Source organism: Schistocerca piceifrons, chromosome 1 (assembly GCF_021461385.2).
Source record: "Schistocerca piceifrons isolate TAMUIC-IGC-003096 chromosome 1, iqSchPice1.1, whole genome shotgun sequence".
Lineage (NCBI taxonomy): Eukaryota > Metazoa > Arthropoda > Insecta > Orthoptera > Acrididae > Schistocerca > Schistocerca piceifrons.
The window spans coordinates 332483416-332509704 of record NC_060138.1 but is presented as its reverse complement, the minus strand read 5'-3'; the positions used below and the strand labels follow the sequence as shown (position 1 = coordinate 332509704).

The 26289-nt window shown below is 44.3% G+C and overlaps 1 protein-coding gene across 1 annotated transcript in view; it reads right to left on the bottom strand.

The window, feature by feature from the left end:
• LOC124718985 overlaps positions 1 to 26289 on the bottom strand; it is a 1052919-nt gene that overhangs the window by 34051 nt on the left and 992579 nt on the right. The window contains exons 7-8 of the mRNA XM_047244688.1: positions 16490 to 19826; positions 12661 to 13293 (exon numbers count right to left, since the gene is read on the bottom strand). Of these exons, the coding sequence (XP_047100644.1) occupies positions 12661 to 13293; positions 16490 to 19826 (3970 nt within the window). The remainder of the gene's footprint in view (positions 1 to 12660; positions 13294 to 16489; positions 19827 to 26289) is intronic.

The following is a 26289-nucleotide window of genomic DNA, read 5'->3' as shown; positions in this document are numbered from 1 at the left end:
TGATACAGCTCTCTTTAAGAAATATTTAGAGTCTCTTCTTGTATTTAGATTGCGAGGGGTCGCATTTCTGAACAGAGAACGTTCCTATTAGGTACGTCACTCTCACATTGCTATGGGCATAGATTTTGCCTCTTCACGACGCTTCGCTAGTACAACATGGCCTTATTGACTTGTCAAAACGTCATTTTACATAAAGGTGGAGGTCGACGTATACAGAACTGTTATCTGTTTGTCAAGACAAGGTCTGACTTTTGACTGACAGCTGCTTGTAAGGTATTCATTGGTTGGCAGTCATAAGTGCTGCGTGTGCTACTTGCAACGACTGGTGTCGCTGTTTCTGCCAGCACATATGGCGTGCAAATGTGTTGCCTGTCGGTTGTACAATAGACTGTTGTATCTCTGTGTGCAGGGGAGTGTTCTACCTGCAGAATAGTGTACATAGGAACATATAAAGTTTCCTGGTCGATGTTTCAATCTAGCGGCCGATTTTAGAATCATATGAAGAAATTCGAACTGGAGAATGCCATAAACAGTTTCGGTCTTTTTTTTACCGTTTTTGTTGTTACGAGATGTCCGGACGAAATGTGTGGGCGGATAAGCAATACTTCGTCAATTGTGCGCCACCTGTACCTTGAAACGTAAAATACAAATGAACTGAGTTTCTTCAACGACTTTAACAATTTTCTCTGTATCGAATATGGAAGTTTGTGTTAGTTGCGAATAGCTTCTACTTCAAAACGTTTCAATTTGTAACTGGTTCTCGATAATTCTTCTTCTTGATTTGATTTCACTTACTGCTTATTGCTATTTAGTTTAGTAGTAACGTAACGCATGGACTGTTAAATGCAGTAGTGACAAGATTTTCTCGATTGCAGCACTTTTTAATTTGAATCGAATATTTATTCCTAGGTAAATGACCGTTCGTACTTTGAGACAGTTTTCCACATTTGGAAAAACCTTACTTTTCCGGAGTACTTTTTGTAGTTTCAGAAAAAGATTGGAGCACACATAAAGTGAAGGCTGTCATTGCAAAATGGAAGACACAGATGCAACTAGAGAGCGTTTTGCGAGGAAATTTAAACCATCAGTACGCAGGACTACGCCGACTAGAACCATAACACGGTCTATGTAGAAAGACAACACGAATACAGTGCCACCACACTACCAAAGACCCTCGTCAGAAGTATCGATAGTGAATATAAAACACTAACAGATGAGCAAGCAGCATTAACTCAGTCCTCCTGTTCTTTGGCCAGGGAGAGAGAAGGATGACAAACAGAATTTAAGCAAAAACCTTCGTCTTAATAGTCGCTTGCTAATTTAGTCTCAACTACTTCCTTATTAACACTACCCCAAGAGCTGGAGTGCACCCAGAAATTCAGTGCTTTTGTATCCCATAGGACGACCGATATCAAAGCAATGTTGTCCAATAGCAGATTTTCCTGACTGTTGTAACCGTGTGTGACGCTTAATACACTAAGCTTTATACACTGACGCCCACTGTCCTGATGGTCTGAGCAACGTACGACATGTCACAACTGCAAGGGATACGGTAGACACCCGCCTTAAGAAAACCAAAATCGTCCTTTGCAGACCCTAAAAGGGCCCTAATCTTAGATAGTTATCGAAAACAGCACGTCACTCCGTGTTTCCACAGAATACGACCAGTCCTGTTGGAAATTCTTCCTTTGCAAAGCAAAAAGGCCGTATACTTGGATGCCACCTCGTTATTATAATCGCTCACTCGGCTCGTCGGTCGACAACGCAGCGAGCGTCTGATCTGTCTTTTCACTATAACCATTCTGGCAAAAGGTGACTTCGAGGTGGGCTAATACACACTAATTCAGCAGACAAACTTTCAGAGCCTGAGATGACGTCAACCCTATGCAGCAAGATAGGAAGTACCCCCGCATGCTCATCCGGATACTGAAAACTGCCAGTCTGAAGATACAAATTGGTAGGAGCTGGCTTCCTATAAATGGCATCTTCCAGTGGCCCATCAGCCTCCCTCCTAACCAAGATCCACTTCCATAGTGAAGCGAATATTGGTGTGGACTGAATTCGGGTGTTCTAAGGAGCTGTTTAAATTAGCACTTCCATGATGCCAAATAATAAAATAATCGTCTATGTATCTAAAGAGGCATGCAGGTTTCAGTGCCGCTGACCCCACTTCCATAAAAATTTGCCAGTAACAAGGGACAAAGGCCTCCCCATCGCGACTCCATCTGGCTGCACGAAGGTTTACCAACACTCGTTCTTCACGCACACTATTTGTCACTTGAACATGAAAGAGGAAACTGGTAGTAGTGCTACTCAAAGTACTCCTCACCACACATAATAATGTGGCATGCAGAGTACATATTTAGGTGCAGACGAAGACATGGCGGCATCCAGCGGAGAGGGGGAGGGCGATTGTCCCTTTCCCCTCTCTACCCTAGAAAAAAATTATCTCCACAAACCGAATTCGAATCCTGTCTCGCCATATCTACATCTACATGACTGCTCTGCAGTTCACAATTAAGTGTGTGACAGAAGGTTCTCCGAATCTCCTTCATATTCCTTCTCTATCGTACTACTATCTAACAGCGCGTGAGAAAAATGCACGGTTATATCTCTACGAGCTCTGATTTCTGTAATTTTATTTCGATGATCATTTCTACCTACGTATGTTAGTTTCAGTAAAACATTTTCGCATGAGAGGAGCAAGTTGGTGATGGAAATTTCGTGAAAAGATCTCGCCGCAACGAAAAACGTATTTGTTTTACTGACTGCTACTCCAACTCGCTTATCATGCCCGTGACACAGTTCCTTTATTTCTTTGCACGTTTTCGTATCCTCCATCAACCCAGTCTGGTAAGGATACCACACCGCACAGTACTGCTCCACCAGAGGAACAAACAAACGTAATGTACGCAGTCTCTTTAGTAGACCTGTTGCGTCCTCTAAGTGCTTTTTTTTAAATTTTATTTTACATGTCTAGTTCCGTAGGTTCAAATTGAGGAGCAAATGTCCAAGGCCATAGAATGTATCAGTACATGAAATTACAACATAAAAGTAATAACAGGTAAAATAAAATGTTTACGAATAAAAAAATAAAAAAAACGAACAAGCCATAAGTTTAAGTAAACGCAATCAGCAATATAACACAGTGATCAGCTTAATTTTTCAAGGAACTCATCGACAGAATAGAAACAGTGGTCCATAAGGAAACTCTTCAGTTTAGTTTTGAAACCGCATGGATTACTGCTAAGATTTTTGAATTCTTGTGGTAGCTTATTGAAAGTGGATGCAGCAGTATACTGCACGCCTTTCTGCACAAGAGTCAAGGAAGTGCGCTCCAAATACGGAGTGGATTTTTCCCTGGTATTAACTGAATGAAAGCTGCTAATTCTTGGGAATAAGCTGATATTGTTAACAAGAAACGACAGTAAGGAACATATATATTGAGAAGCCAATGTCAGAATACCCAGACTAATGAACAGGGGTCTACAAGAGGTTCGCGAACATACACCACTTACTGCTCTAACCGCCCGTTTCTGAGCCAAAAATATCCTTGGAGAGTAGGAAGAGTTATCCCAAAATATAATAACATTGGTCATAAGCGAATGAAAATGAGCAAAGTAGACTACTTTTCGGGTCGAACTATCACTTACTTCAGATACTGTTTGAATAGTAAAAATGGCAGCATTAAATCTTTGAACAAGATCCTGAACGTGGACTTTCCACGGCCATTTGCTAGCTATCTGAACATCTAGAAATTTGAACTGTTCAGTTTCACAAATCATATGCCAATTCTGTGAAACTGAAACGTCGGGTTTTGTTGAATTGTGTGTTAGAAACTGTAAAACTGAGTCTTACTGTGATTTAGCGTTAGTTTATTTTCTACAAGCCATGAACTTAAATCTTGAACTGTACTATTCAAAACAGTGCCAACGTTGCATACAACATCCCCAAGCTAGTGTCATCAGCAAACAGAACTATTTTATAATCACCTGTAATACTAGAGAGCCTATCATTTATATAAATAAGGAACAGGAGTGACTCCAGAACTAATTCCTTGGGCTCCTCCTATTTAACCATGCCTCACTCAGACCGCACATTATAGCAATGCTCAGAAAATGATTATTAAATACTGCACATATATCTGATTTATCAGTAACAAAAACATTTTTACTACGTATGACTATATGTCGTCGACCTTGTGCTGCTCATCAGACACTTCCTTCACGATTGACCATATGGTTTTAATTTTATTCTGTGAATTAGCTATTCTATTTGTGTACCATATACTTTTTGCCTTCGTAATAACATTTTTAAACACCTTGTAACACTATTTGTAACGGGCTACTGTAGCTCGATTTTGAGTACTTCTTACACTTTGATATAATTCCCACTTTGTTCTGCATGATATTCTTATCCCACTACTCAGCCACCTAGGTTGGCCTTTTACTGCTAGTGCCCTGTTTAGAATGTTCTAACGGAAAGCATCTTTCTAAGAACACAAGAAATGTATTAAGGAAAGCACTGTGTTTGTCATCTATGTTATCGGCACTATAAACATCCTGCCACTCTTGTCCCTTAACGAGGTTTAAAAAACTCTATTCTCGTTAGATTAGCTCCTCTCCATAATTTGTAATTATATATAACATTTGTTTGAGTATAAAAACATTTTAGTGTTAGAATTTTTGCATCGTTGTCTGAAAGGCCATTTACACTTTAACTAACAGAATGCCCATCTAGTAATGAAGAATGAATAAAAATATTTTCTATGGTTGTACTACTGTTCCCCTACACCCTGGTTGGAAAAAACACAAGCTGCATCAGATCATATGAGTTTAGGAGATCTTCCAGCATCCTTTTTCTTGCACAATAACATACAAAATTAATATTGAAGTCACCACATACAACCAAATTTTGGTACTTCCTATAAACTGAACCAAGAACCCTTCTAGCTTGAGCAGAAATGATCTGAAGTCAGAATTAGGGGACCTATAAATAACAACAGTTAGAAGTTTAGTTTTGCGAAATTCAACTGTACCCACTCAGTATTCAAATACTTGTTCAGTACAGTGCCATGACACGTCAATAGACTCAAATTGAATGCTCTTTTTTACGCACATCACCACTCTCCCACACTGAAACACTATGAAAACCAGCCAGCTAATCTATATCCTGGTGAAGAAAGTCTCTGAATTCTCAAATTATTTAAGTGGTGCTCCGATATACCAGTAATTTCAGAGGCAACATCTATATGCAGTTCACTAACTTTATCTGTAATACCTCTTATACACTGCAGCGCTAAAGAAACTGGTATAGGCATGCCTATTCAAATACAGATATATTTAACCAGGTAAATACGGCGCTGCGGTCGGCAACGCCTATATAAGGCGACAAGTGTCTATCGCAGTTGTTAGATCGTTTAATGCTGATACAATGACAGGTTATCAAGATTTAAGTGACTTTGAACGTGGTGTTATAGTCGGCGCACGAGCGACGGGAGACAGTATCTCCGAGGTAGCGATGAAGTGGGGATTTTTCCGTATGACCATTTCACGAGTGTACCGTGAATATCAGGAATCCGCTAAAACATCAAATCTCCGACATCGCTGCGGCTGAAAAAAGATCCTGCAAGAAAGGAACCAACGAAGACTGAAGAGAATCGTTCAACGTGACAGAAGTGCGACCCTTCCGAAAATTGCTGCAGATTTCAATGCTGGGCCATCAACAAATGTTAGCGTGTGAACCATACAACGAAACATCATCTATAAGGGCTTTTGGGGCCGAAAACCCATTCGTGCACCCTTGATGACTGCACGACACAATGCTTTACGTCTCGCCAGGACCCGTCAACATCGACATTGGACTGTTGATGACTGGAAACGTGTTTCGTGGTCAGACGAGTCTCGTTTCAAATTGTATCGAGTGGATGGATGTGTACGGACGTGGAGACAACCTCATGAATCCATGGACCATGCATGTCAGCAGGGGACTGTTCAAGCTGGTGGAGGCTCTGTAATGGTGTGGGATGCGTGCAGTCGGAGTGTTATGCGACCCCTGATACGTCTAGGTATAACTCTGACAGGTGACACGTACATAAGCATTCTGTCTGATCACCTGCATCCATTCATGTCCATTGTGCATTCTGAGAGTTAACAAGCATTTCGCTCTCATTTTAATATATGGCCGAAAGAGTTAGCCTTTAGGAACTGTGAAACGAACACTGTTGTCCAGGACCGTGTGCCACAAACAGCGCAGATTCGCCGCGAGATGGAGAAATTCACAGGCGTCTATTGTGCTGAATGAGGCCTAGGCGCTGTAGCGTGCGAGTGAGACAGACGAGACCCTACGTCATAGGGAAACCCCATAGAAGACGTTTGTGGCCAGGGAGACGTAGCAGTGTTAAATATGGCGGACCTAAGCTCTGCCATAAAGGGAAAAATTTATGAAAACTATTTAATTCTGTAGTAATTCAGGGAATGAAGACAGTAATTTTAATCTACCATCCTTCATAAATTTTCATGGTGATCCCAATAAAACTTGAATATTGATCATATCTATAAAAGTTTAGGATTTACTGTTAAAGTGAAATTAGCAAATTTTGCAACAAAGACCTGAACGCAAAAATCTGAACTCGTTAGTCGATCTTAACGATCGACATTTCAAATAGAAGCGCTTCCTTAAAATGACAAATGTTGTAAATATCAACTTTGTAGCTTTATTTGTTTAAAAGATATAGAAATTTAAATTATCAGTATTTTCAGTTAAGCATCAGATTATCATTTGCTCCACACAAAACACATTTAATGATGATAGCACGACACCTTATTGAATCATTAGGTAATAGAATATTTGTCGTAAAGTTTAGTGTATAATAGTTACTTTTGTTGTTTGAATATTTAGCAGAAAGCACGTTGGTGCAAGGTTACTGGCCGTGCCATTCAAAGATAAGAAGGAAATTATATTGGTTTTATGTAAAAGAATTTAACGTTTATTATGTAATGGATATTATTGTTACTTTATTTAGAACGTGAAAGTGGTCAAGCTTTAATTATTTATATATGTTAAAATCTAAAGTAATGTAGAATAAGCTGTAGATAATCAGATGGACGGCTTCAGGAAAGGAATCTTCACTAGTCAGTCGAGCGAGGATATTCGGCGCACGGGAAACGCGGCCGGGACGGCCAAAGGGACGGTGCTGGTGCAGACGCGAAAGCGGACTGGACAGGACTGGTCTAGACACCAAAGGGTACAGTGCTGGTAGAGACGCGAAAGCGGACGGTCGGTCCTTATGTAGCTAGGGAGTGAAACGATTTAGAAAATTTCGCGTTGTGTGGTATAGCAGGACTTAGGTTCTGAGCGGTGAGCAGCCGCGCGCCTGGTGTGAACTCGTTTAACTTTTCGAGTAGTTAACGAGGTGGAGTAATGGACTTTTAATTCGCGATGAGATTGTGAATGATCGAACTGTGTCAAATGGATATGCACTCGAGTGTAACAGTAATTCTAAATACGATCACTTTCGCTATTTGTTTGCTTTCCGAATATACATTACTCTAACCAAATCGCAACTGTGTGGCCTGCATCATTTATGGGTCGTTAATTTAGTTCCCGATATTATTATTACTGTCATTATATGTTATATTAACTTTGTATTTCGCAAATTTGACATCATACAGACAATTTACCGAAAGGGTCACAAGTGTCTAATTTAGGGCATGTAATGAGACACGTGCGGTTCAACCGCTAGACTAGTTTGAGCCAAGACATTTCGACGAAGAGGAACCGCATGTGGGCCCGAACATCTTTGGGATGTTAGCTCGCAATTCCGACGGTCTTGTGCAATTCCACCAGGTCAGTGCGACATCCCACACGTCCAGAATTGCTACAGAGTGGCTCCAGGGACACACTTCTGAGTTTAAACACTTCCGCTGGCCACCAAACTCCCCAGACATGAACATTATTCAGCTTATCTGGGATGCCTTGCAACGTGCTGTTCAGGAGAGATCTCCACCTTCTCGTACTATTACGGATTTATGGACAGCTCTGTAGGATTCATGGTGTCAGTTTCCTCCAGCCCTAGGTCAGACATTAGTCGAGTCTATGCCACGTCGTGATGCGGCACTTCTTCGTGCTCACGGCGGCCCAAAACGATATTAGGCACCTGTATCAGTTTCTTTGGCTCTTCAGTATAGTTAGATGAAATATGCTAATTCCTTCACTACATGGATACCTGATCTCCTTTGAAGGTGATTCCTTTGTTAGAGAGACTTATTTTAAGCAGGGATACCTATCAGGGGACTTCAATCTAAAAAAAAAAAAAAAAAAAAAAAAAAAAAAAGAAAAAAAAAAAAAAAAAACTTGCAGCTACTACAGGAATTTTTCCATGAGTCATCCCACCACCGCCCACTACACTCACCTATAAGCTTTACCAGCCTCCCCTTACCATACTTACTGAGGTGCACGCCATGGTTAGGGAAATCCGATCTACTGGTAGACTCAATTGGCACCACGGCAATGTGAGCCATGCTCTCTGCAATCAGTGCCGTCTCCAGCTCCATGTTAACACGTGTAACAGCAACATTAAGACGAGGCCGATAATGACGCAGAAATATTTGCACGAAGTACACATTTGTGCCACCAGTTTGAGTAACTATCCTTTCAAGGTCACCACCTACATCTTATCTCCGGTCCCTTTCACCCTGCTCATCCTATCTAGATTCTGATTTGCGTTTTGGAACTGCATCTGAAGGGCGCAGATCTTACGCTCCTCCTCCTTTATCAACTTATTTCCATCAGTATAACGCAGTCTTTGGTTTGCCTTCCCCACAACGTTAACTATGTGATTGTTTGAATTAAGTTCTTCGTAATTGCAGTTCCTAGGTATTAAGTTGAACTGACTCCTCTAGATTTGAGTGATTTACCGTGTAACAGAAATTTCACGGATTTTTTTTTTTAGTAGACATGTGCATGATCTTACAGTTTTCCTTATTCAGAGACAGTTGTCATTTATCGCACCATACGGATATCGTGTCTAAGTCATTTTGCAATTGATTTTGATCTTCCGATGACTGTACTACACAGTAAATGATAGCATCACCTTCGACTACTAATAGGGCTGCTCGGATTACCTCCTAAATCGTAATATAGATTAAGAACAACAAAGGGACTGTAACACTTCCTTGTGGAACGCCAGATATTTTCTCGATGATTTCCCGTCAGTTACTACGGACTGCGACCTTTCTGACAGGAACTCACAAATTCAGGCGCACAAATGAAGCGATACTCTATACGTACGCAATTTGATTTTAAGCCGCTAACGAGGAACGGTATCAAAAGCCTTTTGGAAATCTAGAAATATGGAATCAATCTTAGATTCTCCATCGATAGCCCTCATTACTACGTGAGAATAAAGAGCTAGCTTTGTTTCACAAGAACGATATTTTCTGAATCCGTGCTGACTATTTCGTAATAAATCGTTTTGTTCGAGGTAATTCACAATGTTCGAACGCAATATATGTTCCAAAATCCTATTGCAAAACGACGTGAGTGGTATGAGTCTGTAATTCAGAAGATCACTCCTATTTCCTTTCTCGAATATTGGTGTGACTTTTGCAAGTTTCCAATCTTCAGGTACTGCTACATATGGAGTTCTACATCTACATGAATACCTCACTAGCCACCAAGCGATGTGTAGCAGAGGGCACAATTCGCGCCAAAGTCATATCCCCCCCCCCCTCTGTTCCACTCGCGGATCGCACGAGGGAAAAACGACTGTCTGAACGTCCTTAGTACGAGCTCTAATTTCCCTTGTCTTTGAATGGTGATCATTGCGCGATTTGAAAGTTGGTAGTAATAATATATGCTCTACATCCTCGGCGAAGATCGGATTTCGGGATTTAGTGAGCAGGCCCTTTCGTTTAGCGTGTCGTCTATCTGCAAGTGTATCACACTTCAAACTTTCTATGAGTTTTGTAACGCTCTCGCGATGGCTAAATGTACCAGTCACGAATCTTGCCGCTCTTCTTTGAACCTTTTCAATCTCTTCTATGAGACCCCACTGGTAAGGGTCCCATACAGACGAACAATACTCCAAGACTGGACGAACTAAAGTATTGTAAGCAATTTCCTTTGTTGAAGAACTGCATCGCTACATGATTCTACCAATAAACCACAATCAAGAGCTCGCCTTGCCCGATACTTGTGTAATCTGATCATTCTATTTGAGATCATTTCGAATAGCCACACTCAGATACTTGACGGATGTTGCCGCTTCCAAAGACTGGGCATTTATTTTGTACTCGTATATTAATGGGGATTTTCGCGTTGTTATACGCAGTAGGTTACACTTACTAATATTGAGAGATAACTGCCAGTCATTACGCCACGCATTTATTTTCTGCAAATCCTCATTGATTTGTTCACAACTTTTGTGTGATAGGCTACTACTTTTCTGTAGGCTACAGCATCATCGGCAAACAGTCTAATGCCGCTGTCAATACCATCAACCAGATCGTTTATGTAAATCGTAAAAAGCAGCGGACCTATTACGCTGCCCTGGGGCACATCTGAAGTTACGCTTGTTCCTGTTGAAGTCACCCCATTCAGGACGACATACTGCTCTCCATTATTGTATTAACATACTTTGAAAGGAATCAAACTGGACTGGAGGCCTTGCCTTTATTAAGCCAATTAAGCTGCTTCGTTACATGAAAGGTATGTACTTGTACTCGTCTACTCTGGTGAAAGAATTTCGGGAAACTGTTTAGTAACTCCACTTTAGTGATGCTGTCTATAGTAGTGTCTAGGTACAGATTGTGTCTTGCCACTGGTGTACGACCTGGATCTTTTTGGATTTTCTGCCAGATGTCGAGATACAGGCAGACAGATCAGTTTTGTATCAGTTTGAAGAGATCCGGACCACGTAATGGATACTGAATAATAGCAAGAGCACGCGGAAACATTTGTCGTGATCTCAAGTGTTGTTGTTGTTGTTGTTGTTGTTGTTGTCTTCAGTGCTGAGACTGGTTTGATGCAGCTCTCGATGCTACTCTATCCTGTGCAAGCTTTTACATCTCCCAGTACCTACTGCAATCTACATCCTTCTGAATCTGCTTAGTGTATTCATCTCTTGGTCTCCCTCTACGATTTTTACCCTCCACGCTGCCCTCCAATACTAAATTGGTGATCCCTTGATGCCTCAGAACATGTCTTACCAACCGATCCCTTCTTCTAGTCAAGTTGTGCTACAAACTTCTCATCTCCCCAATCCTATTCAATACCTCCTCATTAGTTATGTGATCTACCCATCTAATCTTCAGCATTCTTCTGTAGCACCACATTTCGAAAGCTTCTATTCTCTTCCTGTCCAAACTATTTATCGTCCATGTTTCACTTCCATACATGGCTACATTCCATACGAATACTTTCAGAAATGACTTCCTGACACTTAAATCTATACTCGATGTTAACAAATTTCTCTTTTTCGGAAACGCTTTCCTTGCCATTGCCAGTCTACATTTTATATCCTCTCTATTTCGACCATCATCAGTTATTTTGCTCCCCAAATAGCAAAACTCCTTTACTACTTTAAGTGTCTCATTTCCTAATCTAATTCCCTCGGCATCACCCGACTTAATTCGATTACATTCCATTATCCTCGTTTTGCTTTTGTTGATGTTCATCTTATATCCTCCCTTGAAGACGCTATTCATTCCGTTCAACTACTCTTCCAAGTCCTTTGCTGTCTCTGACAGAATTACAATGTCATCGGCAAACCTCAAAGTTTTTATTTCTTCTACCTACCCCGAATTTTTCTTTTGTTGCCTTCACTGCTTGCTCAATATACAGACTGAATAACCTGAATAACATCGGGGAAAGGCTACAACCCTGTCTCACTAGCTTCCCAACCACTGCTTCCCTTTCATGTCCCTCGACTCTTATAATAGCCCTCTAGTTTCTGTACGAATTGTAAATAGCCTTTCGCTCCGTGTGTTTTACCCCTACCACCTTCAGAATTTGAAAGAGAGTATTCCTGTCAACATTGTCAAAAGCTTTCTCTAAGTCTACAAATGCTAGAAACATAGGTTTGCCTTTCCTTAATCTTTCTTCTAAGATAAGTCGTAGGGTCAGTATTGCCTCACGTGTTCCAATATTTCTACGGAATCTAAACCGATCTTCCCCGAGGTTGGCTTCTACTAGTTTTTCCATTCGTCTGTAAGGAATTCGTGTTCGTATTTTGCAGCCGTGACTTATTAAACTGATAGTTCGGTAATTTTCACACCTGTCAACACCTGATTTCTTTGGGATTGGAATTATTGTATTCATCTCAAGTGTAATTCGTCATAATGTGAGCTGCTTACAACCAACCGTCTCTCCACCCCCTCCCCCTGCCAATAGCTCAGATCGTGAGTACAATTTTGTATGTAGATCTAGACTGGGGGTTAAACATACTAAAAACAGCCATACGTCTATTGCTATTTCTCCTGAATGATGGAAATTATGCAGAAACCACATGAGAACAAACCTTCTAGGTTAACTCTGAGTAAACTATACATGCCAACAGTTGTATGGACAAGGAAGAGTTTGTCTCGTTGTCACTGCGCTGAGTAACAAGAGAGGAAATCGCGGCGCGGTGTTGTGGAATGTAATGAGAGTGGTAGGTACCTGTCTTGTACTTGTTCATGTTGCGGAAGGCGCGCACGCGGCTCCAGCTGCCGGACAGCTCGCTGGCGCGGTCCGAGTCGTCGCCGCCGGCGCTCATGTAGGAGCGCACCTCCTCGTCCGCACTGTCCTCGCTGGCCACGCCACTGTAGTACAGTTCCTTGAGCGCCGCCAGCTGGCTGCGGGTGCTGCCCGCGCCCTGCGCCTGCGCCTGCGCCCTCTGTCTCGCCACTGCCTCCTCTTCCGTCTTTTCCCCTCCACCGTCCTTGGCGCGCGGGCTGGCTTCGCCCTTCTCGCCCGGGGTGCAACTGGGGTTTCGTATCGTTTTCATTATCAACGACGGAGACTGCAAGACTTCTGTCTGCTGCTTCCGGCGGGTCCTCTCCGGTTTCACGGGAGGCCTTTTCGTTTCCGCCGGCCTGCTCTCGCCTTCGGCTGTTCCGGGCGAGCCGAGATCGATCGTGATAGTCGTGGTCGTTTTCTTAAGCTCTTCTGCAGTCTTCCCGTCACTCTTCGAGGGGAAATTTTTTGGCAGTCGTTGCTGTTCTTGTTGCTGCTGCTGCTGCTTTCCTTGCTGGTCTGCCTTACTGATGCGTACCACGAGCCCTCTGTTTCTGCTTCCTTGTTCCTTCTCATCTGCAATGGATCATTTCGATAAAAATCTGCTCCACTTTCCAACATTTGTTCATTCAAGCTACAGCATTTGCCAGCAATTATGTTCATTCTCAGCGCATTCCAAATTCACTTTATACGCCAGCGAGCTGGCTTATGTTATTCGCACACAACTATGCGGGAAGCGAGTCGAAACTAAGTGTTGTTATACAAGCGTAGGTAGGAGGAGGTGGCGAAATGCCTCATGCAGACTTGTTTTCTGTACATGTTGAGAGACAGTCTCCATGCTTGTCACTTTTTTCTCTCTTTGTCAGGTTTCGGAAAACAGGCATTAGGCTACGATACTGTTTACAAGTAGTCTCTTGAGGCGCAAGGAAAGAACAAAACTACGAAAAAAAAACAAAGCACGTGGAAGGGTAGAGATTGAGAAAGTGGAAACGTTCTTCCGAAGAATTTTTCTGAGTTAACATATTTCAAAATTCCATGTCCATACAGCAGTGGCACAAACAGAATGGTGCCACAGCAGAAAAGTGTTGAAGAATCAATACTGATTATAGGATTTCGATACTTACCTGCTTCTGTTTTTAAAGGTAAATGACAGTGAAGATAAGAAAAGAAATTGTGCGTTAGATAGAAATCCAAGAGTAAAGGAACCATATTAGTAAAACGTAAGTTAAGAAAGCGTCTACTCTAAAAAACAATTACTTATGTAATGGATTAATTAACTACAGCTACTAGTAAGATTCTGTGATTTTTAGGGCGGATTAGTTCGACATGTTTTCTGGAAATTCGAAAACCATATTCGAAACGCTTTCCCAAAACAGAGATGAGGCCTCGGGAGTGGTGCGTTTATCTATTACTCAGCCGTTTTTAAGTCGAAAATCAGTATAAACGTTGTCCTTACGCCCGATCACTATCTTCAAAAACGTTATAAAAGTTCATCTTTATTCCCTGTTTCTAGAAAACCCCTAGGGAGTGGATTACTTATGTGTATAATATTGCTATAACCTGTTAGAAAATATATGACTCCAATCGAAACTAATCCTCAAATCAAGGTTTATGCAACGTAGTCTATCACCAATTTTATGAAGGTGTGTTATCTGTCGCAAAGCTTCCGAATATTGACGGAATAACTTTTTTTTGCAATTATTTTTATAAACATGCTTCACAGGACGGCCCCGCGACGTATGATTTTGGTCTCTGCTCTATTCCTACCGTTCCAGGGTATCATTCTTAAGATTGTTTTACGTATGTCTTTTCTTATTTCGCACTGAGCTAAATCAAAACAAAGGACCGAGGAAGGGAAAAAAGTCCTGAACTGAGTCTGAGGCAAGCGAATTCTTGAACAGCGCGCTTCTACCCAGTCATCAAAGCAGGTCTGGTCTTGTCAAATATACAATATTTTGTGTTCATAATGCTATGACGATATCTGAATATTTTGTAATGAAGTTCTCTAGTAAGCTTTCTATAGTGCATAATATGTCGACTGTTGTTGATATGTCTTTAGCATGAGAAAAATTTGTTTTTAAAACTGCGAAAATTCAATGAAAATCTCGCGGAACCTCTTCAGCCCTAGTGCAGCAAAACGATTGCCCCCTTTTCATAGGCTAACAGCGTGGCTTCTATTCGACGAATCAGGCAATAAAAATGTCTTGTACTGCAAACAGTCGACGAGATGGGGGCAGCAATTCGCTGTGAAAACAGTGTGAGATTCACTAACGTAAACTAGTCGCCCTCAGGTGACAAGAAAACGAAAAAATGGCATAAAAACAACAAACAATTTCAAGTTGTACATTTTCCGTACTTCCACACCTTTACAGTTTATGAATTTCCTGTAAAAGATTTCCAGCTATAAGTTTGAGAAAAGAAGTAAGGAATAACAGCCTGCAAAGTCTCATAACGAAACAAATATTTTCTGTGCAAAGACGTTTGAACTGATTGCAACCTTCCTAACAGATTCATCCGTCGTTGCGGACCAACAGTCGATCGTGGACCTCCGCCTGTTACAAGAAACGCTCTACTGTTTGAATTCTGAGCCCAGGAAAGACAAAAGAGACTCAATTTCGAGTTCCGATACAAGATGAATATTTAACCATTCGGGGACAAAAACCATTTTGAATTTAAGACCGCCTTGTTGTGTCTCATAAAATAAATTTCAATCTTTCGGTTACTGTTACAAATAGCTTTCCTTAGGATTGGTGGTTTGGGTGTCTCATGACAGATTTGAATGTATTATTGGGTTTTCATATTGTTCCACTACAGGACATCTTGGCGACTTAGGTGATCTGTAGATGCATGAAATGGGAGGACAGAGTTCAAGTAATTTACTAACTGAAGTGCAGCTTTCACAAACACACACACACACACACACACACACACACACACACACACACACACACAAAATAGAATCAGATTCTCACAGCTTCTTCACCTTCTTTTTTTCCCGCCGTGACATAGTACTCTAGTCTACACCTATCCGCGGATTGACAATCCAGCAGCTTCTTGTCGCTACAAATGTTAGTTGTGCAAAGGTGGAAAAGTCGTATTCGTCAAATGTATGTTAATTCCATAAATCGTATTTTGTGTGTATATGGAATATAACTGTTTGCGAATGGAGACACCCCAGCGTTTGTTTAGACAAGTGTGTAAAACCGCCAGTAACAACACTCAGTCAGCCCAGTATAGCAGTCTAACTGTCGTTCAGGCTGTGCGCGGATTCGAACCGGTCTGCCCCAGCTCCCTGTATTGTAAAGTAATGCATCGCATGATAAAAGTTATGCACCGAGGCTGGACGATACTGCTCGTCCTAACTTCCGATCCCTCATTTCTCCAGTTTTACAACCATCACTTCCCCCAATAAAGTACTTATTCCCGTCGTTCACTGATCAGACGACCCCTGTCATATGTCAACTAGAGAAGTAGGACCCAGCAGCACATATATAGTCACCAGGACACACCAGAAGTAATCTTCTGTCTGTAACAGTGGCGAATTATTGGCTTCTATATTATTTTATATCTCTGAAGGAGCCATACACCAAGAAAATATTTACAGAATCGTATTTAGGAGCGATGTATCGAAATTATGCTATCACGTTGAGTGAAGTGTTATTTAAGCGTGTCGCGTGTTATTTTTAGGTTGTGAGTCTACGTATAGTCATGCGAATTAGCGTGGTTATTGGTGAAGGAGAGCATGCGTTTTATACAGCTTTGTTGAGCATACCTTCCGCCTCCTGCCTGGGCGACCAGGGAGCCTTAGAAGCGCTCGTCTTCTCGAAGGCGCTCCCCGCCGACTTCTGGCCGGCAGTCTGCTGCTCGTCTGACGACCCAGGCTCGATGACAGTCGCTTCCCCGGCGCCGAAGTTGATCCTGGTAGAGAAGCCCTTGACCTCTCCAGAAACCTTCCTCATCTCCTCCACCTGTCTTATGCGCTCCGCCACGGTCCACGAAGACAGCTGCGCCCCGTCAGTAGCCGCCGGTCCGACAGTCACCTGGATCCCCTTGTCTTCCGTCTCCCTGCCGAAGCTCCTGGCCAGCGGCGGCGAAGAGCGCGACCGGGATTCGGCCTGCGTGGACGGGGAGAAGCTTTCGACGTCCGCCTTCTTGTGCGCAGGTCTCAGCAGTCGCAGCTGTCTCTGCAGCTCGTTCTCGCTTTCGCGGAAGTTGTGATCTACGCTCGAAATCGAAGCGACCTGTCTCTGTGGCTGCGGGACGTCAAAGGCGGTGGTACTCACTGACACCTGCGACCTCCACATTGCCGTCGTCGAACCTTGTTCACTGTTCTGAACAGGACGAAGTCTGATACCCCACTTCTCCTCCTGTTTCCCTTCTTCCGTCTCAGCCTTCGGTTTAAAGTCATCGTTTTCTCCCAAAAGGAAGGGTCGGGGCTTTCTATAGTTTTTAAGTATGCTCCTGGGCATGTTGTCCTTATCTGTGGACGCCTGCATCTGGAAGGCATCCGAATTCTCGCTGTCAAAACGAGGTGATTCGTTACCTTCAGTCTTTACTATTGCAGATATAGTTGCGTTGGCCTGCGTGAAGATGTGATCCTCTTTGTCAGCGTCGTGCTGGAAGTTAGCAGGAATGTGTGACTGGGAAATTTCTTTAGCTGGGGAAGTGGTGGCAACTTTCGCATCGTTAGCTATATCGACATGTATCGTGTGGGTGACCTCTGAGACGGAACTGTCGTTGCCTCCTAGTAGCTTCTTCTCATAAGGAGAATCCCCGAAGCGAACCTGCGGGAGGTTGCTCTTATTGGGGTCTGAGGCCTGAAGGTTTGTTGTCGCTGTGTTATTCCTCTTTCGTCTCCGAAACATGTTGGTGGGCGGCGGTTTTTCATCCGTTTCCACGATATTGACTCGCCCGGAATCGGCCACAAAATGCACTTCTGTCTTACAGAACTCCACCTTTTTCTGTTTCTTGATGTTCATCTGGTTGGAAGAAAGTTCTTCGTCTTCTTCCTCGTTCCTCACGAAACCGTTCTGTACGAACGACACGTTTATACCGGTAGAAAACTGTCTTACTCCGTTTTGGAGAGTGGACTGACTTTGCTCCTTTCTGGAGACGCTTAGACTGTCAAACTTCTTTGCCAATTCGGAGGCAGAAATCCTCGTAAAGGCTTGCTCTGAGTTGTCGTTTTGAGACATATGGCTGAACGACATTATGTGATTCGTACCTCCTTTAACGTACCTCGGGTCGACTGCGATAGAATGCCTTTTCATCTCGCCTTCTTCTTGTTTCGCGCTTTTCCAGCTTTCAGTTTTGCGCCAAGGGGTCGGATCCAGCAGTGGCTGAGTACTGTCGGAACTGAAAGAATTGCGCTTGTCTATAAGTGAAGACAGGTCGTTGGGTTCTTTCTTTTTTATGTTTACAACGAAAGGTTTGTTACCTTCAGAACTGGACAGAGGTCTTTCTGATAACTTGCGATAGAACTGTTTCTTCTGCTCCACATTACTAAGCGCGTCGTTCTGAACAGCAGAATCGTCACGCGTGATTGGAATCGTGATGGTAACTGGCTCAGAGAAACGGCGATGATTCGGCTTTTCATCGTCTGAGTTGTCGTAGGTGGATACGTTGTGCAGAGAGGAGTCTCCAGAATTCCTGTTGTTGAAGTCAACATTTCTCTGCTCGCACTTGCTGCCCAGTGTGACGACAGTGGTTCGGCCTCTCTGGTGGGCGCTATCATCGTCCTGCCTTTCCGACAGCACACTGTTTCTCTGCGTATCACTAGACTCTAACGAGATGCTGGCTTTGTTGATGGCTATGCTGTGACTTGCTCTCAGCGGAATCACGGGGATGTGCGAACTCGCTCCGGCTTTGGCGTGACTGTCTTCAGTTTTGGTCCTGGAGCCGACGAGGCGACCCCACGGCGTGACTGTTTCGGACGACCTGCATATGCCACTGTCCGTGGAAGATTCGACCTTACTCTTGTCTCTGAAAGGGGATCCGTAAAGCTGCGCCTCCCTGCCTTGTTCGTGAACCTGCTCGAAGCCGTAGGACTTCCGCCGGTTGTACCATTCCTCGGAGCGGCTCCCGCTGCTGCTGCTGGAGCGGTTCGAGGTCCTCGATTCGAGGCTACCGGTTCCCGGCACTGTCTTCCGCGCCCCACTCGCCGCGGCGTCCGTGCCGTACACGAAGGATCTGACGCGCGGCGACGGTCCGCAGTCTTCGCGCTTGTCCGGCTCCTCCGTGACGATGCCGTCGTCGCGCTCTTCGGCGATGGCCGCGGACCTGGCGGAGTCTGCGGAAGCCTCGTCGGAGGGCGGAGATCCGAGCCGTCGCAGGCGCCCCCTGACCTCTTTGAGCTTCTCGACGGTCACGAAAGAATGCCGCTTGCCGGCCGCCTTGCCGGCGGCCTTGGAGCCGAGTCCCTCCTCCTCGGAGCTGGCCATCTGCTGCTGCTCTTGCCTGAGGTGGCCCGCCAGGCTGTCCACGTCCAGCGCGTCGTCGCCGCCGGCGCCGCCGTCCGCCAGCGTCCTGTTGACGGAGTCGGCGATGGTGGCGCCCCTGCGGAAGACGCTCTCGAGCGCCTCCAGCCCCCTGAGCGCGGAGCCGGACTTGAAGGCGGGCAGCTCCGGCCGCTCGAGCCGGGGAGAGCCGAGCGCCGCCTTGCCGGGGAACTGCAGCGAGCGCCGCACCCTGGCGTCCCGCCGCCAGTCGTCGCCCGAGCCGCCGCTGCTGCTGCCGACCTCTGCCGGGCCGTCTTCGTCGGGCGTGGCGCAGTGCAGGTCCTCCGTGGAGGAGCTCTTCTTGCGCGCGACGCCGCTGTGGCTGTGTCTGCGGCCCGACGCCGGCGACCTGTCGTGGTGCCCCCCTCCTCCTCCGTCCTCGTCTTCGGAGCTCGTGGCGGTCGACGCCTCGATCCGCGGAGCCGCTACCTCGATCTCGAGGTCATCGTCGTGGTCGCGATGCTCTTCCGAGATGGCCTCCGCCGCCGTCGCCTCCGACTTGCCGACGAGGCTGCGTGGCCGGGAAGGCGGCCGCCGTCCGCCGATGGAACCACTGCGACCGACGCTGGCCCTCGTCTTCTGGGGGCTCGAATCCAGCGGGTTCAGTGGTAGCTGCAAGCACACCAGTTGCCGTTAATTTGATTGTACCACCCGAAAGATGTATCGTGTAATGGTGTAAACGCATACAACTGAAAGTGCACAATACTAGAAACAAAAAGTACTTAGTAAACATAGTTTCACAAACGAGCTGATAATTGCGACTTCGTAGTTACCAGCCGCCACTGATTTCATTACGTGTGATTGTCATTCCAGCTAGGGAAAGGTAGCAACACTGCATTGCATTAAGAAAATTTATTGGAGAAACTTTGGTAGAAAGTGGGAGTCGAGACATGTTCCATCAGACTGGACGAAAGCAGTAATCACACCAATCTTTAAACATTGGAACAGAAAAGATTGTAACAACTACAGAGGTACCTCTTTAATCAGCGTTGTGGGTAAAATCTTCTCAGGTATTGTTGAAAGGAAAGTGCGAGTATTAGTTGAGGACAAATTGGATGAAAATCAGTGTGGGTTTAGGCCTCTTATAGGTTGTCAGGACCAGATCTTAACCTACGGCAAATAACGGAGAAGTGTTACGTGTGGAACAGGGAATTGTATCTATGCTTTACAGATCTAGAAAAGGCATATGACCAGGTTCCTAGGAGGAAGTTATTGTCTGTTCTACGAGATTATGGAATAGGAGGCAAACTTTTGCTAGCAATTAAAGGTCTTTACATAGATAGTCAGGCAGCAGTTAGAGTTGACGGTAAATTGAGTTCGTGGTTCAGAGAAGTTTCAGGGGTAAGACAAGGCTGCAACCTGTCTGCACTGTTGTTCATATTATTTATGGATCATATGTTGAAAACAATAGACTGGCTGGGTGAGATTAAGATATGTGAACACAAAATAAGCAGTCTCGCATATGCGGATGACTTAGTTGTGATGGCAGATTCGATTGAAAGTTTTCAAAGTAATATTTCAGAGCTAGATCACAAATGTATGGACTATGGTATGAAAATCAGCACCTCCAAAACGAAAGTAATGTCAGTGGGAAAGAGATATAAACGGATTGAGTGCCAAATAGGAGGAACAAAGTCAGAACAGGTGGACGGTTTCAAGTACTTAGGATGCATATTCTCACAGGATGGCAACGTAGTGAAAGAACTGGAAGTGAGGTGTAGCAAAGCTAATGCAGTGAGCGCTCAGCTACGATCTACTCTCTTCTGCAAGAAGGAAGTCAGTACCAAGACTAAGTTATCTGTGCACCGTTCAATCTTTCGACCAACTATGTTGTATGGGAGCGAAAGCTGGGTGGATTCAAGTAACCTTATCAATTAGGTTGAGGTTACGGATATTAAAGTAGCTAGGATGGTTGCAGGTACTAGTAGATGGGAGCAATGGCAGGAGTGTGTCCACAATGAAGAAATCAAAGAAAAACTGGGAATGAACTCTATAGATGTAGCAGTCATGGCGAACAGGCTTAGATGGTGGGGTCATGTTACACGCATGGGAGAAGCAAGGTTACCCAAGAGACTGATGGGTTCAGCAGTAGAGAGTAGGAGTAATCGGGGTAGACCAAGGTGAAGGTACCTGGATTCGGTTAAGAATGATTTTGAAGTAATAGGCTTAACATCAGAAGAGGCACCAATGTTAGCACTGAATAGGGGATCATGGAGGAATTTTATAAGGGGGACTATACTCCATACTGAACGCTGAAAGGCATAATCAGTCTTAAATGATGATGGTGATGATGATGACTTTGGTAGAAGTGCAGGAAGTTTGAACCAACACAACAACAGTAACGTGACTGTGCTCTTGCTTAAAGAACTTCTAAGTGTCGTCCTGTACCCATCGCTGCAATGAGTTTCGAATCCTTTCAAACAAACCTGGATCATTTCGAAATTTTTTACACGCATTGACAAGTCTCTCCTCCAATTCTCCAACAGTGTCAACCAGAGTGGCGTACACTACACCTTAGAGGTAGCCCCAGACACAGACAGCATTGGGGTTCAGATCTGGTGATCCTGGAAGCCACGGTACAAATTTTGTTCGCCCAGTCTGTCTTTCGCCACTTCGGAGCTTTAGATGTAGTCTCATCATAGCAGCAAACTGTGCTGGTGCTCCATCATGCGTGTACGACCTCCTCTGGCGTTGCTCTATGGCAGGGGTGCTCAACCTTTCTAGGATTGAGATCTGTTATATGCAGTTTAGTCCATTTAGAAATTTACCGACTTAAAAATTCATGAAGGTTCAAGTACAAAACAACACCACAGCCAATACTAATAACTTTAAGCACACAAAATATGTAAAAAGTAAATTTGTCTCCATCAAAAGTTGTGGGTCTACTACTCAATTTTCAAGATATTACACAAGCGAAAAAATTGAAGTACATGTCATCACAAATAAGCGAAAAAATTGGTGAGATACTTGGCTTTACATATAATTGGCAAGTTTATTGTTATCTGGCGAATAATCAGTCAGCGCAAACCTTACTCAGCCTGAAAGATGAGGATCAGTCAGTTTATTTCTGCACTTACGTTTTACTATGTTTATTGTTGAAAACGCTGGCTCACATATATAAGTTTTTCCAAAAAAACTATAAAGCATGCACTGCAACTTCTAGTGTTAAAGTAGGTTATGGCTGTCACTATTTTCAAAATGATTTTCGTTGTGTGCTGACTTTAAGGAAATGTCATTTTGAAATCGAATTATTTCTTTTTCAAGTCCAGTCTCACTACAAGAGAAATGAGTGCTCATTTAACTTAAAAAAATCTTCAGCGTACACTTTTTGGAAAGACTGAGCTATGAAAGCTTAGCCTTGAAACCTAAAAATGGTTTACAGCCTCCGTCTTCAGTCCTGTCAGGTTAGCCGTGTACTTCTTTCTAACTTTCTGATCCAAAGATGTTTGTGTATTCGACAGTTATGACAATATAGGAGGAAAGTGCGTCACATTTTAATTTCTGTGCTGTCGCTGTGTCGTGGATTGTTGCGCTATTTTGACTGGGATTGTTTGCAAAGTGAGGAGGTTATCTGATATGTAAGTACAAACAGCAGACTCACTTTCGATAGCACAAAGTATTTAATAAAGCATTACCTCCGCCTTGTCCATTGTTGCTTCGCAAGTAGTAACCTCATCATTCAGGAAGAAAGACTGTTGGCTAAATGGTTCAAATGGCTCTGAGCACTATGGGACTTAACTGCTGAGGTCATCAGTCCCCTAGAACTTAGAACTACTTAAATCTAACTAACCTAAGGACATCACACACATCCATGCCCGAGGCAGGATTCAAACCTGCGACCGTAGCACCTAGAACCACTCGACCAATCCGGTCGGCAAAGACTGTTGCTTGGCGCGAGCGTTAAAGGCGGTGGAATGTAGATGGAGACGAAAGAGACGGAGAAAATGTTGCCAGATTTACCCACCTACAAACACCGTGCAAAACCTCATTGCCGGCCGCTGGGGTCGATCGGTTGTAGGCGCTTCAGTCTGGAACCACGCGGCTGCTACGGTCGCAGGTTGGAATCCTGCCTCGGGCATGGATGTGTGTGATGTCCTTAGGTTAGTTAGGTTTAAGTAGTTCTAAGTCTAGGGGACTGATGACCTCAGATGTTAAGTCCCATAGTGCTTAGAGCCATCTGAACCATTCTTGAAACCTCATTGTCGCCAAACTGGTACTTTACAAAATTAGCTCACTTAATCTGATTTCGGACATTTTGAAAGATCGACTCATAAGCCAAGGTGATCGACCGGTCGATCACTATCGGTGGGTCGAGCATCCCTTCTCTAAGGAAACATCCTGAAGCAATCCTGCAGGATGATGCCGCAAAAACTGAAAGTAATTCAGTCCACTGAATTTGGTAATGTGTACGGTCCAATAAGACGAGTACCCCTAACTACACATTCAACGAGAAACGTCGCTGATGTGGAGACTTACGCACAGCATGTGGGTTGCAGACCAGATGATTCCAAACGTGAGAACTGTGATGGTTAAACACACCATCACGAATGAAACCTGGTTCATCTGTACATAAAATGTTATTGTCAAACGTATGACTGCCTAAAGCATGATGTGGCATCGACTGACATGACGTTAGTGTAGGACCAGAGTCCGCTTCACTAAGACACTGAACTTGTTGGTGGTGGTAAGGGTACACTGCATAGCAATGTATAGCAATGTATTATTCCCCAAACACTACTGTGGTTCTTTCCGTTAATTTGTGTGGCAAGTCTCCTTCTCGAGATTCACGGAGAGAGGTCAACTGTTTCCAGCATCACATTTTCATGTACATGTGTAATTCGTACAGGACTACCCACTCTGCAGCATCACGAATGCCCTCAGTTTCTCGGAGGCATTGAAGCACCTTTCGACTCTCAGGGGTGTCTTCTGGTGGGGTATGCTTCTTGGTACAAGTGTGCCGCCTCATGCCCATGCCATTAGTCCTACCATACATGAAATGCATATATGCGCATATTCCTCGTTACTATAACGTGCCGTGTATCACCGACACTCCGTTGAGTGATAAATGCGGAGGACACGGGAATACTGCGTGCTCGTGTGAAACAGCGATAGCAGCGTGTGATATGTTGCCTCGTTGTAGGTCTCCATTTGGCCATCTGATCAAATGGTGCAATATCCAGGTATGTGGGGCATTCGGACGTGACAGCTACCTGCATGGAAATGTTAGAGCAGGCATACACGTCGTCAAGGTCCTGGTCGACGACGTCTGACAACTACAAAGGAGATCACCGCACTGTGCACCAATCACATCGTAATTCCTTCATATCCGTGGCTGCCATTTGAGAACAAGTCATGTACTCCCTTCAATATCCTGTGTCATCCAGCACTATTGGTCAGAGAATAGCAGCAGCCAGACTAGGGAATCATTGCTCCGCGAATAGCTTTCATTAACAACTCAACACAAATGGCTGCATTTTGGAGTGATGCCATGACCGCGGAGCAGGGACTGCTGATGAATGGCGTCTCATTGTGTTCAGCGATGACTCGCGGTTGGCGCTACCTCAAAGACCATCATTGGCGAGTATGGCGACGACCTGGGCAGAAACCACATTCTTAGAACATTTGGAGAGCCGCAGCGGTGTTACTCCTTGCATCGTGGTGTGGGAAGCGATTGGGTATTACTTAAGATCACGGCTGGTAGTGACTGAACGAACGCTGACCGCACAACGGTACATCACGGACATCCTGTGTTCTCATGTATTACCTCTCGTGCGACAGTATCACGATGCCTTTTTTCATCAGGTCAATACTCGTCCACACGTGGCACATGTCTGTGTGATGTTGAGATACTCCACAGACCTGTCCCCGACAGCAGATGCACCGGTACCAGCTCCGACTTCATCTCCGTCGCATTGCAAGTATCATGATGTCAAAGAGCAGACACAAGAGTTGTGAGCCAGTTTGCCTTAGGAGAAGATACAACGGCTTCTTCCTAACCGAAACAGTTACGCATCCAGACCAGAGAATGTGCGACGCCATATTGAAACGTATGCTGATACCAAGAGGCTGTCTGTAAATTTGACTATTTCGTAATGACTGAAAAACGTCACATACCCTCTCAGCCCCAGAAGTTACATTTCGCGGTCTATCCCCTTGTGGATGCTTAACTTTTTTCTGTCAGGTGGTGTATGTCAGATGGCTGATGCTTAAGGTTAGTCTGTACACACACTAAGACAAAAAACGACGCACCACGAAAGAATTACCCGGAATGGAAATCAGTAGATATGACGTATATGCACAGACAAACAAACGATTACTATTTTAGAAAAGTTGAATGATCTATTAAAGAGAAAGAACTTCACAAACTGAGCACGTCAATAACGCGTTGGTTCACCTCTGGCCCTTATGCAAGCAGTTTTTCGGGATGGCGATGATTGACAGAGTTGTTGGATGTCCTCCTGAGGATTATCGTGCCAAATTCTATCCAATTTGGGCGTTAGATCGTCAAAATCTCCAGCTGGCTGGAGGACCCCTGCCCATAATAGTCCAAGCGTTCTTAATGGGGAAGAGATCCGGAGACTTGATGGCCAAGGCAGCGTTTTCCAAACACGAAGATAAGCAGTAGAAAATCTAGCCGTGTGCGGGTGGCCATTATTTTGTTTAAATGTAAGACCAGGGTGGCTTGCCATGAAGGGCAACAAAACTGGGCGTAGAATGTCGTCGACGTAAGGCCGTGTTGTTTGGGTGCCGCGGATGACAACAGAAAAAATGGCACCCGATCATTAGTACTGGTTGTCGGGCCGTATAGCGGGCGACAGTCAGGTTGGTATACCACTGCTGACCGGAGCGTCTCCAGACAAGTTTTCGGTGTGGAATCTCATTGATTGAAATATAATTGTCTTCAGGAACGAATCCCGCTTTGAAGTGAGCTCCGATGACCAGCGTAAACGTTTTTGGAGACGCCCCGGACAGCTGTGGGTTACCAACCTGACTGTCACCCGCCGTACGGCCTCACAATCAGGAGTGATTGTCTGGGGTGCCGTTTATTTTCATAGGAGGACCCTTTTATGTAAAC